The sequence below is a fragment of the Microtus pennsylvanicus genome, chromosome 5 (genome assembly GCF_037038515.1).
Source record: "Microtus pennsylvanicus isolate mMicPen1 chromosome 5, mMicPen1.hap1, whole genome shotgun sequence".
Taxonomy (NCBI): Eukaryota; Metazoa; Chordata; class Mammalia; order Rodentia; family Cricetidae; genus Microtus; species Microtus pennsylvanicus.
The window spans coordinates 87,565,646-87,579,945 of record NC_134583.1 but is presented as its reverse complement, the minus strand read 5'-3'; the positions used below and the strand labels follow the sequence as shown (position 1 = coordinate 87,579,945).

General features: G+C 52.1%; 1 protein-coding gene across 1 annotated transcript; it reads left to right on the top strand.

Annotated features, from left to right (window-relative positions):
- The first annotated feature begins 888 nt into the window (after positions 1-888).
- Rhod (ras homolog family member D) lies at positions 889-12,417 on the top strand. The gene is made up of 5 exons (XM_075973038.1): positions 889-1,104; positions 8,618-8,705; positions 9,294-9,403; positions 11,304-11,438; positions 11,829-12,417. Exons 1-5 carry the CDS (start codon positions 973-975, stop codon positions 11,994-11,996), a joined length of 633 nt encoding a protein of 210 aa, XP_075829153.1. The 5' UTR covers positions 889-972; the 3' UTR covers positions 11,997-12,417.
- Positions 12,418-14,300: the final 1,883 nt, after the last annotated feature.

Genomic DNA, 14,300 nt, shown 5'->3' with positions numbered 1-14,300 from the left:
TTAAATATTCTACCAAGGAGCTGGAGAGATAGCCCAGAGGTTAAGAGCATTGGCTGCTATGCCAGAGAACTCAGGTTCCCCCACATAGTGGCTCCTATTTGTCTGTCACTCGAGTTCCAAGACTTCGGAGGGCAGTGGTCACCAAGCATGTCCGTGATGCAGACATACACTCAGATAAAAACCCATTCACACAAAAATAAAAATTTAACGTAAGTAGTATACTAAGGACCACTCATGGCATCAGCCATATGCCAGAGCATGCTATGAGAGCTACAGATGGACGGTTCCGTAGTTTCCCTAGATCCTTGCCTGTCTGGGGGAGACAGATAATGATTCGCCTTCATTGAAGAATCCTGGTGTTGGCCAAAGAGGTCCTGCAGGAACCCACAAGGGCATGTCCGGGCCATTCCCTTCTCATCTGTCCTGCACCTGAAGGTGGTCTGGATTGTTAGGCCCCCAAGCACAGAAACTTAGATTCGTTCATTTCATTCACTCATAAAAGACCACCTCCCTCCCAGGCAGATGGGCCAGCCCAGGTGCGTCTTCCCTCCCTGCCCCCAACCCCTCTCCAACTGCCTGTCTACTTATTTTTTTCCCCGCAGGAGTCCCGGGTGCACTCTGGAGGCATAGGTCTCCGCCCACCCCTGTGGCCTCAGTGACTGCGCCCCACAGTAGGTGCTCCAAAAGTGTTTCATGAATGGCCAGCTAGGACGCCAGGAGACCGTACCCCGGGAGCGCTCCACGCCTGGCGGCTATCGCGCCCCCATCCTGGTCAGAGCCTCTCACCTGAGCTGAGTGTCCCCCGCCCCCCGGGCCGCCTCCTGCCCGGGCCGCCCCGCTCCCACTTCCTCCCGCCGCCCCGCCCCTTCCACATTCCTGTCCCGCCGGGCCAGCCCCGCGCCCGCCGCAGCCAGCCCGCCGCGCACCACCGGCTGCTCCGCGCACGGCTGCCCGCCCGCCCGCCCGCTCGGGATGAAGGCGGCCCAGGCCGCGGGGGAGGAGGCGCCGCTAAGCGGGCGCTCGGTCAAAGTGGTCCTGGTGGGCGACGGGGGCTGCGGGAAGACGTCGCTGATGATGGTCTTCGCCGCCGGGAACTTCCCAGAGGTGAGTGCCCTCACCCTTGGCCTTGCGCTGTCCCCTCGCTGGGACAATGTGCGGGTCTGCCAAGAGCTGCCTCAAAGTACCCAGCTCCAGTCTCCTGAGTGTGTGTGGGGTGAGGAGGAGAAAGAGGGAGATGTCCCAAGAGAGCCTGGGGTCGAAGGCAGAGTTTTTCAGATTTAGCCTGTAGGGGCGAAGTGAGACTAGTGGCACTTAGGGGGAGGGGTGTCACAGGGACTGAATTAGGCCACCTGGGGAAATAGCAAATCCTAGGAGAGCAGTGTCACAACTTGGCTAAGAGAGAGTGAGGACTTTGGAGCCAGACTGGCTGCAGTCAAACCAAGCCTTTGCCTCTTACAGCTGTGTGCCTTTAGGCAAGTTCCTTACCCTCTCTGTGCCTGTTTCCTTAACTGCACGATAGGACTGGCAGTCCCTACCTGAGTTCAGACGAGTGAGTGGATAGAGGTGAGGAGCTCAGCTCCCAGTCTGCATGCAAGGACTCAGGAAAGTTGATAAATGATGTCCCTTGGGAGACACAGCTCTTCTCCAACCCTGGCCACTGTGGTGCAGATCCTGCGTTTCCCGGTAGAGAGGAAGATAGGAAACCTAGACCTTTCTCTGAAGAGCCTTGTTCGCCCGCTGACTTGCTTTGACTCTAAGCCTCAGTTTCTCGGAGCAGCGTCGTGGGAGGGAAGGGAGTTGGGAAGGTGAGGCAGAAGGCTGATGGACATCTCAGCGCGGTACCGGAGTAAGGCTTGGCTCTGGGCTTGCCACTGTGACTCCTGCAGGACAAGCTCACTGGCTGTCCAGTGACCATGACAGTGGCTGAGCCCACGTTCTGTGCCTCCATGAGTCTGCCTCCAGCAGCACGTCCGTTTCCCTTCCTGTCCCAGTGTCCTTCCAGCCTCTGGGACTGCAGAGCTGGGCAGTCTAATGCCGGAGTCCGAGAAGCTGCCCTGGCAAAGGTGCCAGCAGGGCTTGCTTGGCACTCTGCACCAGTGAGCTGTTGTTTTTAATGTTTTGGGCCCTTAGTGGTTTCTGTTTTATTCTTGAGACAGGATGCCACTGTGTAGGCCTTGAGGCCTCCCGTCTCTTGCCCTGATGGTTGCTGGGATTACTTGTATGTGCCACCATACCCAGCTCAGAGCCTTTGGTTTTGTGGATTGCAAAGCTGACATCACCTCCTTTGACCAATTACACAAGTTTTTTTTAAGCTGAGGAGATAGTTTCCAGGTCTCTAGGTGCTGCCCGTGGAAACCTGGCCATTGTGACAGCCGGGGGATCAGAGGAGGGCACCTAAAGAGAGAGGCCTCAGCATCATTGTCCTGGCTCAGACACTCCAGATGGACGCTAACTGCAGGGATCATGCTAATTTCATATGGAAACACCTTAAAGCCCATAAACTATGTATGTTTTACAGGACACTTTGGAGTGACAAAAGAACAGAGTAGGCGTGTATGTGTGTGTGTATGTGTGTGTGTGCGTGTGTGTGTATACCATTTGTCCTTATTCTCCCCTCATCTGGGAGGTCCCTGACCTGAGAGAGGGCACCTTTAGTTCATTAGTTTTAGTAAGTTATCAAGTTAGTTTTGTTTAGTTTTTGAGACAGTCTCCACATGTAGCCCAGGTTCAACTCAAATCAATGATCCTCCTGCCTCTGCTGTCATAATGCTGGGATTACAGGTGTGTAACATCACTTACGTGGAATCCGAGCATTATATGTTGTTTTTTATTTTGTTTTGTTTTTCTGAGACAGGGTTTCTCTGTGTATGTAACCCCAGCCATTCTGGAACTCTATCTGTAGACCAGGCTGGCCTCGAACTCAGAGATTCACCTGCCTTTGCCTCCTGAGTGCTGGTTTGTTTCTTGAGATGAGGTCTCAAGTAGTCCAGGCTATTCCTCCTAATCTTGCCTCCACCTCCCAAGTGCTGTGATTATGGGTAGTGCCTTTCGAGGGGACCATGGTGGTAGCTCTGATATGGAGCTCAGGTCGCCCTGCCCTGAGCTCCCCAGGGCACTCCGTGACCTCTGAAGCCATCACTGCAGTCTCTTGGCCCAGCTTCAGCCGCTTCTGCCACAGGCAGCCTAAAAGCCAGGGCGCCAGCAGCCTGGAGGCTTAGGGTCCATCTTTCAGGCTTTCCGCTTGCAGCAAAGGGCAGAGAAGAGAACACGCTGGAAATGTGGAGCGGCCTCTGTGACCCTCGCTGGCTGGAGCCCAAGTTCAAGGCAGAAGGGGCACAATAGAGCTTATGGGGCAGGGAGAGGCATCAATCTCCAGAAAGCCTCAGTTGGCACCGAGAAAGCAAACATTCCTAGTAGCCAGGAGGTGGGAGAAAACACCCCATCTGCAGAACTAGCCAAGTTGGAAGTCCTTCTCACTCTGCTCCAGTCTCTATAGGTGTCCACCTGGGAACCCTGTTCTTGTTCTGTGATAGTCACCTGTTGTGAACCCCAGGAGGGCAAGCCCGGGGCTGAGTCACCTCTGTCCTGGGTCAGCCTGGGCCAGGCCTTGGGTCTCTGGCTGAGCAAAACTGAACAGATAAGATTAGGCACTTCTGCCTGGGGGGGGGCGGTCAAAGAACACCACTAAAGGTATAGATAAAGTAACATTCCCAAGTAAGGGGTGGGGCGGTGACACTTCTCAGTGACGGAGACGACTTAGCCCTTTTCAGCTCGTGTCTGGTCTGTCTGGTGACCTCAGAAGAGGAAGGTGGCTGACTGGTGTAGTCCATGAAGACCAACAGCCCTACTCTCTGCTTCTGCCTAGCCCACCTAGTGCATGACCCTAGGCAAGTCACTTTCCTCAGAACCTCTTGAGGACTACGGAGGTTGTCTGTCCGAGTCTCAGAAAAGAGCCGTAGGGAGCAGTGGGCTGGGGCCATCTTCACACTTTGTGAAGCACTGGCCTGTGGGGCCATCCTGACGCTCAGATCTGGAGAGCCCTCAGCTGGTATGTGGGTGACCACATTGTGGTCTCAGATGCAGAGGTCAGTGGTGCCACAGTGGCAGGTTCTTGCTCTAGGGCAGAGGCCAGAGGCAGCAGTTGGGGATGGGAAAGGGTACTGCGAGAAGGATGGATAGGGCTGGTATAGATACTGCCAACCAGGTGAGCAGTGACCATCCGTGCTGCACCAGGCCTTTCCTTTGCATCCCAAGGTGGCACTGTTTCTCCTAACCAGTGATGGTGCAGACCCAAGGCCACACAGCTGGTGGTTGTCAGAGCTGGGTCCTAAACCAAGCTCATCTGATCTCAAAGTCAGTGCTGTCCTCACTCTCTTTCCCTCCTACAGGAAAAATGCTGAAAGGAAGAGGGCCCTAAGCCTGCAAACAGGGATGGGAAGGCAGCTTGGGCCCTTGTCTGTCCCTGTCCACTTCTATTGCTATAGGAAGTGGCAGACTGTCCATGCTGACTTCGCCGATTGCTCTCTACTGCATGGCCTCCCAGGTGCCCTAGAGAACATACTGACCCATCACTGTGACTGCCCCTCCCAGCTGACCAGGGCCTGACTCAGAGGACTGGCAGGCAGTCTGGCCATAAGAAAGACAGGCATGAAGTCCTACTGAGTCATAGGCAGGTAAAGACCCTGCCCGACACGGGAAAGGAAGAGACTAGGGATCTCCACACTGTGACCCTACCAGCCAGCCCTGGCCAAGTGATAGAAGCCTAAGGGATCCTTATAGGAAGTTAAACCTGGAACGGTGGCTCATGCCTGTCACCCTAGCACTCAGAGGCCGAGGGTAGAAAAACTGCAGTAAGTTCCAGGCCATTTTGGGCTACACAGTGAGAACCTGTCTGAGGGGAGGGAGGGGAAGATGGCTCACCAACCCTGACAACCTGAGTTCCATTCTCAGCACCCACATAATAGGAGATCACAGATTCCTGTCCCCTGACCTCTCATGGGTACCCTGGCATGTGTGCCCCTCCCCCGATAAATAAATGTAATTAAAATCAAGCAAAGAGCTCAGTTGGTAGTGTGCCCACCTGGCATACATGAAGTCCTGGATTCAATCTCCACCATCACATAAACCAGGTGTGGTGCCTGCCTGTGTATGTTTGCCGCATTCAGGAGGTGAAAACAAGAGGATTATAAGTTCAAGGTATTCCTAGGCTATGTGAGACCCTGGTTCAAATAATAAAGCAGTAACAAGACCAGGAGGTCCAGGGCTACTCATAGCCAAAGGCTCCAGACATGGCAGTTTGGCATACTCCATTGGCTCAGGCCCCTAGCTTTTCATCTAGCTATCAGACCTGTCAGGTCCACTTTTCAACCATTGTAGAGAGGGTGCACTTCAAATCTGGGACAAGGCGAGTAGGTGTGGGGCTTTGGGAGGGGCAGGAAAGAGAGGGGAGCCCCAGTGCCTTCTGCAGGGGACAAGCCTGGGTTGGGGTAGGGGACTGTCTTAGTCAGGGTTTCTATGGCTGCAACAAAACACCATGGTCAAAAAACAAGTCGAAGAGGAAAGGGTTTAGCTTACACTTCCATATCACTGCTCATCATTAAAGGAAGTCAGGATAGAAACTTAATCAGGGCAGGAACCCAGAGGCAGAAGCCATGGGGAGGCAGGAGCCATGGGGAGGCAGGAGCCATGGGGAGGCAGGCATAGTGGTGCACACACGCCATGGGAAGCAAGTCAGTAAGCAGCACCCCTCCCCTTCCCTTGTTTTTTCCAGACAAGATTTCTCTATGTAGCCCTGGCTGTAGAGACCAGGCTGACCTTGAACTCACAGAGATCTGCTTGCCTCTGTCTCTGAGAGCTGGGATTAAAAGTGTGCGCCACCACCCGGAGACAGGAGGATCACACTGAGTTTGAGACCAGCCTGAACTAGAGTGAGACCTTGTCTCCGAAATCACGGGGCTGGAGATATGGCTCAGAGGGTACAGGTTCCAACCATCAAGCCTGATGACCCAAGATTAATCCCTAGGTCCTCCACATGGTGAGAGGACAGGATCAACCTTTGTGGATCGTCCTCTGATGTCTATTCTAGGACATGTGTACACACATTAAGTGTCAAAAAGACAGAAGAAACAAAGCTGCAAAACAGCCGGGTATGGTACTGCATACCTGCAACACCATCAGTTGGGAAGTAGACACGGGGAGAGTTCAAGGTCATCTCAGGTACACAGTGAGTCTAGGGTACCCTAAAGACTACAGAAAACCCTACCTCAAAAAACAAAACCCCCACAAAACCCCAATACTCCCTACAAACACACCCCAAGAGTTATGCTGAGCACAGCAGTGCACACCTGTAATCCCATCGGGCTAGCCTCAACTACAAAGTTAGACTCTGTCCTAGAAAAATAATAACAGGACTAGAGATGGCTCAGGGGTTAAGAGTCCATGTTGCTCTTGCAGGACAGTGGTGGAGTACCTCCTTGATCCCAGCACTTAGGAGGCAGAGGCAGGCAAACTCTGAGTTCAAAGCCAGCCTGGTCTATCGAATGAGTTCAAGGATAGCCAAGGCTACACAGTGAGACCCTGTGTGTGTGTGGGGGGGGGGGGAGTGGAGAGAAAGGAAAGGAAATAAATGCCTGACGGCTGGATCTTATTGAGGATCTTCTCAACTGAGGCTCCCTCTTCTCAGATAACTCTAGTTTGTATGTCAAGTGACATAAGACTAGCCAGCACAGACACTGTGCCCTGGGTAACCCGTTCAAGAGAGGACACGTCAGGGGGGATCAGGAAAGGCAAGTTGAGACAGGGAGTGTGTGAGAGGACTCTGTTAGGATTTTGAGAATTGAGAAGAGGCTCACATGATGATATATGTCTCCAACTCTGGCATTCAGGAGGAAAACCAGAGGCTCATTAGGTTCTAAGTGAAACTGGGCTACACAGCAAGACCCTATCTCAAAAAGAACCAAAACGGGGGCAGGGTGGGGGGAGGCAGGCATCGTGGTACTCACCTTTAATCCCTGTGAGTTCAAGGCCAACCTGATCTACAGGGCAAGTTCCAGGCCTGTAGTTAGGGTCATACAATGGGACCATGTCTGGAAAGCTCAAAAAGGGGGCTAGAGAGATGGCTCAGGACCTGATGCTCTTGCTGAAGACTCCAAACCACATGGTGGCTCACATCTGTCAGTAACTCTAGTCCAGGGGACCTTCTGCTTTCTTCTGACCTCATGGGCATGTGGCACACATGTGCACATTCATTCATGTAGGCAACACACACACACATAAGACCTTTTTTAAAATAAAGAAGGAACCGGTCATGTTAATTCCAGCACTTGAGAGGCAGAGGCAGGTGGATTTACACAGTGAGTTCCAGGGATAGGTAGAGAGCCCGTCTCAAAATGAATGAATGAATAAATAAAAATTGTAAAAGGAGCCTCCCTAGCCACTGTTCTTTTGCTGTGAAGAGACACCATGGCCAATGTAACTCTTACCAAAGAAAACATTTAACTGGGGGCTTGCTTGCAGTGCCAGAGGTTTAGTGCATTATCTGCATGGCAGGGAGCATATGCCCCTGTGGTAGGGGTAAACTATTGCCACAAGGAGTCAGAGAAATGTCCAGGCAGAGTGCTCGGCTCAGTCTGCTGCACAGCCAGACCCCGTACATGCTGGCTACTGGTATTACCTTTGTCCCGTGCCCACTTCTGAGCTCTCGCCTGTGTGCGCACCTCTTTCTGGGAAGATATTAACATATACCTGCTTCTTCCCTTGTGCACACATATGTTCATCCAGCAAACATTAGCACTTTGTCCAAGCCTAGTTCTGGGCACCAAGGAGCTGGAGAAGTAGCTGAGAGTTCTACATCAGGACCCGCAGGCAGGAGGAAGAGAGACAAACCTGGGGGTGCTTGCTTGTAATCCTCAGCCTCAAGAGGCTGAGGCAAGAGGATTACCATGAGTTCAGGGTAGTCTAAGCTAAGAAGACCCCAAGTCAAGGGGTGGCAGGATGTTGCATACCTTTGATCCTGAAACAGGGGCTGTGAGCAGAAGAATCAGAAGTTCAAAACCAGCCTGGGTTTTATGAGAGCCTATCAAAGTAGACCCCAAATAACTGAGAGACTGAGCTCCGCAAGCCAGACCGAGTCTTCTTTAGTTAGTCTAGGCTCCTTGGTGCCCAGAGCTAGGCTTGGACAAAGTGCTAATGTTTGCTGGATGAACATATGGGTGCACAAGGGAAGAAGCAGGTATATGTTAATATCTTCCCAGAAAGAGGTGCGCACACAGGCGAGAGCTCAGAAGTGGGCACGGGACAAAGGTAATACCAGTAGCCAGCATGTACGGGGTCTGGCTGTGCAGCAGACTAAGCCGAGCACTCTGCCTGGACATTTCACTGACTTCTTGTGGCAATAGTCTACCCCTACCACAGGGGCATCATTTTCCCGTTTATAATCAAGGAAAACAAGGCCAGGGAAGATGGGGACCTTCCCGGCTCTAAACCTTCCCCGAAGGCTGGTCACTGTGACACTGGGAACCTTCTCAGAAACAAGCACAATGAGGGGTTACACATTCGCGGGGGTCTGCTTTGCTCCAAATCCCTGAAAAGCTTCCTAACTGTCCTCTTTCTTCTTCAGAGCTACAGCCCCACAGTGTTTGAGCGCTATAATGTCACTCTGCAAATGCAGGGTAAACCTGTGCACCTCCAAATCTGGGACACAGCAGGTAGGTGAGGGGCTCTAGGGGGGCAGGAAAGAGAAGGGGAGCCCCGGTGAATAGGCACTGGCATTAGGAGGGGCCCCCGGAACCTGAACCCTCCACCTGTAGGTGCCCACTTCTCCAACCCAAGGCAGCTTCAAGAGATAGGCTGGTCCTGGCTCCCAAGCTTTGTACCCTGAATTTAGCTTCTCTCAGACCCCCTCCTACTCCTGGCCTTGCCCATACATGGGTTGGTTAACTAAAGTCAAGGAGACCCAGCAGCCCCCTGATAGCCCACCTGCTAAGACCTCTCTGTTGGGGTCACATCTGTCCCCACCCTCACTGCACACGCAAGGGCAAAGTGGATTCCTAAGCCTGGCCTCTGCCTCAGGCTCACTCCTTGAACAGGATCTTCCAGTGATGGCTTCTCCAGGCCAAGGCTGCCACATCTCACAGGCAAGCCAAGTAAGAGCCACCACCAGGGGACATCCACATGATGCACAAAACTTGACTCCACCCACTAAAATCCCTGGTCTGCTAAGTTCCCTCCCTGATGTTGGGGAGGTGCTGAGAGCAGGCAGGAGGACTAGAGAGTGACTCCTCTCCTTTGCCTAGGGCAAGATGACTATGACCGCCTCCGACCCTTGTTCTACCCCGATGCCAATGTCTTGCTCCTCTGCTTCGATGTGACCAGTCCAAACAGCTTTGACAATGTCTCCAATAGGGTAGGTGATGGGGTGAGGGATGTGTCACTTCAACACCCAGGCCACTGCCCATCACCCTTTGCTCTGTCAGCTGTCAAAGCTTGGCAGGCCTGGGGCTAGACAGATGACTCAGTGGTGAAGAGGGCATACTGAGCTGGGCAGTGGTGACGCAATGCCTTTAATCCCAGCAGTAGGGAGGCAGAGGCCGGCGGATCTCTGAGTGTGAGGCCAGCCTGGTCTATATAGTGAGTTCCAGACTATTTGGGAACACACAGTGAGATTCTGTCTCAAAAGCAAACAAACAAAAAGCTGGGCAGTGGTGGCATATGCCTTTAATCCCAGCACTCAAGAGGCAGAGACCGGTGGATCTCTGTGAGTTCCAGGCCAGCCTGGTCTACAGAGTGAGTTCTAGAACAGCCAGAGTTACACAGGGAAACCCTGTTCCAGAGGATCTAATGCCCTCTTCTGGCCTCCACAGGCACAGCATGCATATGTTATTCAGATAAAGCATCCACACACACATAAAGAACAAGAAATTTTCAAGTGCCAGGCATGGTGGCTCATGTTCTTAATCTCAGCACCCAGGAAACAGAGACAGGCGAATCTCTAGGAGTTTGAGGCCAGCCTCGTCTACATAGTGAGTTCTTGTAGTTTATAGTGAAACCCTGTCTAAAAACAAAAATAAACAAAAAAGGCTTGGCAGGCCCTTGATGAGTCTGCTGGGTTTGATACATCCATAGATAATGTGAGGTTCAGAACGGGGCAGCATCTTGCCTGGGGTCACATAGAAATGCGGTAGCAGGGCCGGTCCTCTGGCTCACTCCAGTGGCTCCTTGCCTGCCCTCAGTGCAGCCTAGACACTGGGTCTTTTCCTTCTGACTCTGCTGACAATGCTGGGCGACTCAGGCTGCCTCCCTAGCCTGGGCCTGCTGGAGGTCACGTGAACTATAAAGTCCAGTTCTAGCAGCTGTCGGCACTCCACTCCATGTCCACTGCTGATAGTCAGCAGCCTCTCATGATGCCCAGGATCAAGAGGGATTCTCACGGCTCCCCTCAAGGGTCAAAGAGGCAGTATGTTTTCCTCTGCCCAGCCATGGCACAGCCCCTCAGCCACTGCTTGCCAAGACCTCCACAGAAGCAATACATTGGGCAGTGACAGCATTAGCAAAGGCAGCAACAACATTTATTAAGAACTTGCATGCCTTTAATCTTTAATCCCAGCACTTGGGAGACACAGGCAAGTGGATCTCTGTGAGTTCAAGGCCAGCCTGGTTTCAGACAGCCAGGACTGTTTCACAGAGAAACCCTGTCTCAGAAAAAGAGAGAGAGAGAGAGAGAGAGAGAGAGAGAGAGAGAGAGAGAGAGAGAGAGAGAGACTGGCCATGTAATGGGCACTGTTCATTTACCTTCATGGCAACCATACAGAGTCAAGATACTTTCATTCCTTCACTTTCTATTAAAGTGACAAGTCTAGGGCTGAGCACATCTCTGGACCGACCTTGTTATGGGCATGAGGACAGGGAAGAACAGTGGTGCCTATGGTACGGTGCCACAGTGGGTAGACTCCAGGGTTTGCTGATGGGTGGAGAGATGCTGGATCAGAGCAAGCGGAAAACTGAGTCCCTACTTCCCCAGGATGAGGAGCAGCCTGGGATAGGGAGGAGTCACAAGCCTATGGTAAATGGAATCTGTGGGTCCCCTGCGGGGAGTATGGAGCTGGCTAGTTAGGTAGGGTGTACCTGAGGAGGTCACCCAGGGAGCCAGAGCAGCTAGGGGAGAAGAGGAGGGCAGAAGGGCAGGTCCTGGGTCTAGTGTCGACTGCTCTAAAGGAGCTGATCCTGGTTTTGAGGCCACCGGTAGCCCCTTCCCTAGGACAGGGTGGTGGATGGAGAGTGGCTCACTTGTAACTCTCCCCCCGCAGTGGTACCCAGAGGTGACGCACTTCTGTAAGGGAGTGCCCATCATCGTCGTGGGCTGCAAGACAGATCTGCGCAAGGACAAGGTGCTGGTGAACAAGCTGCGAAAGAATGGGTTGGAGCCCGTGACCTACCACAGGGTAGGAAACTAGCCCTTGGGCCAGAGGACTTGGGGGAGGGAACTCAAGATACTGTTCCACTGTGACAGGTGTGTAGCACTCTCGGGGGTCTTGAGGGATGTCAGGAACTGCTGGCACTTGGAAGCAGAAAGCAGGACACTTTCTAGAAGCTTCTGTCAGGAAAAGGATGAATAGAATATATATATATAGCACAAATGGGGCTCCTGGGGTCCATGTTATTAACCTTCCCTGCAACACACAGGTTATTGTCCACTGTGGGTGTCCTAGAAAAGCCCCACTTCCCACTGTTGTCCTCCAGACTCCTGGATGGCCAGAAGGGCTGCAAGGAGACCAAATGTGAGTTCCACCCTGTACCCGCAACTGGTAGTAGCTCCTATTTTTCCTTGGCAGGGCCACGATATGGCAATGTCTGTAGGAGCAGTGACCTACCTTGAGTGTTCAGCTCGGCTCCATGACAACGTGGAAGCCGTCTTCCAGGAAGCGGTTAATGTGGCGCTCAGCAGTCCGAGTCGTAACTTCTGGCGGCGGATTACCCAGAGATTTTGCCTCATCTCCTGACTAGTTTGGAACCCACCTTGCCTCCCACGTCCCTCAGCTGGAGAAAGACTCGGGAGCTGACCTGCTCTGTTGACTGGGCTGGACCTAGTCCGCAGGCTGAGCTGGTAGAACCATACCTCCACAGATGGGCTCCACAGAGGCCTGGCTCCCGGACCTAAGAATCCTGAACTGCGAAAGAAGGTTCCCAGACCCTTAGCTCTGGAACCATTAATAGACTCCCTATGCCCAACCCTGGGTTTGCATGCTGAGTAGGGTCTGTGGAATCTGGTCTGGCGCCACCTTGTGGCTATTCTGAGCTGTACCTACAGGACCTAGGGGTTCTTGGGACCATCCGGCCAGGGCCAACACCCTACCCTGCCCCTTCCCTGGTCATTTTATTCATCCCATTGATAAGTGTAACAATTAAAATGATATCACTTGTTATTTGTGTCCTGATTCTTGCTTCAGAGTATCTTTACCTATACTATACTAGGTAGGGAAAAGCCCACCCACCTAGATCCTAGGGTGGGACTGCTAGGAATCCCAGCCTGACTTTATCACACCTTGGGAAAATTCTAGGCCAAAACCTCGTCTGTAAAATGACCAATCAGAAGTGACCTCATGCAGCAGGGCAGTGGTGGCGCAGGCCTTTAATCTTAAAAGAGAGAGAATCTCGAAGACTAACACATGCAGACAGAGAGAATCTGGAGGACTAACACATGCAGAGAGCTTAGCAGCTAACTGGCTCTGAAGATGCACAATCTTATTAGCTAGTATATTAGGCTTTTCCAGAAAAACAAAGACACACTTCCTTTAAAGAATTTGCTCACAGCTGGGCAGTGATGGCACACATCTTTACTCCCTGGGAGGCAGAGGCAGGAGGATCTCTGAGTTTGAAACCAGCCTGGTCTACAGAGTGAGCTCCAGGACAGCCAGGGCTACACAGAGAAACCCTTTTGGGGTTTGCTCACTGTGGTGTGGAGAAACACCGTGGTGTTTTACAGGTACCAACCATGTAAGTCTAAATTCAATCTGCAGAACCCGTATAAAAAAGCCAAATTCGGGGCTGGTGAAATGGCTCAGCAGATAAAGGTACTTGCCACCGAGACTGACCTGAGCTCCTTGGGACCCTGTGATAGAAGGGGAGAACTGACTCCTGCAAGCTGTCCTCTGACTGCCACACGCAAGCCTTGGTGTAAGCCCACCCAAACACACACAGTAAAATTGAAACGTTTTGTAAAACTTTTTAGAGCTGGGTGATGGTGGCGCACGCCTTCAATCCCAGCATTTAGGAGGCAGAGGCAGGAGGATCTCTGAGAGTTCAAGAACAGCCTGTTCTACAGAGCAAGTTCTAGGACAGCTAGGGCTGTTACACAGAGAAACCCTGCTTCAAAAAAGGCTAGAAGCTGGAGAGATGGCTCAAGAGCACTGGCTTCAAAATAAACAAGAAACAAACGAATAAATGAGCAAGCAAGCAAGCAAAAAGTACTGGCTTCTCTTCCAAAGGACCTAGGTTTGGTTTCCAGCATCACAACCACCTGTAATTCCAATTCCAGGGAACTCAATGCTGTCTTCTGGCTTCTGTAGGCACCAGGCACAAATGAGTAGGCAAAATATAAACAAACATAAAATATAAAATCAAGCTGGGCAGTGGTGGCTCACCCCTTTAATCCCAGCACTTGGGAGGCAGAGGCAGGTAGATATCTTGAGTTCAAGACTAGCCTGGTGTACAAAGCGAGTTACATGACAGCCAGGGCTACACAGGGAAACCCTAAGTCCATAATAATAATATAAATAATAAAAAATGTAAGTTGCATATGTGAGTGTGCATGCCAGCACTCTTATGTCAAGGTGGGAGGCATACACAGGAAAGTCCCAAATCCCTCGGAAGTTCAAAGCTCACTAGCAGGGGTATATAGGGAAGCCCAGAAACAAGGGAGACTGCCTCCCAAAAACGGCTACATGTGTACTGTAGAGCATGTGTGCACATATGCACTTACACACACATAGTATACTTTAGGGAGCCTGCTCATGCTGGTGTGACTGCGGGGTCTGGGCTGGCAACGCTGATGCTTGCCAGGCAAATGAGTCAGGGTTGACATCCAGAGTCTGGATTTGCAGGGCTGTGGGCTGGAAGCTGAGGCAGGGTTTCTGGATTGCTGACTCAAGGCAGAATTTGTCAGGAAACCACAAAGCCCACACATCCTGAGCGCCACCTGCTTTATTCAAAGACTACCAATTTATACTTATTTTCTCATGTATTTATTTGCGGGGGCTGGGGAGTGCACCATGCCACACCTGTGGAAGTGAAAAGGTAACCCTCGA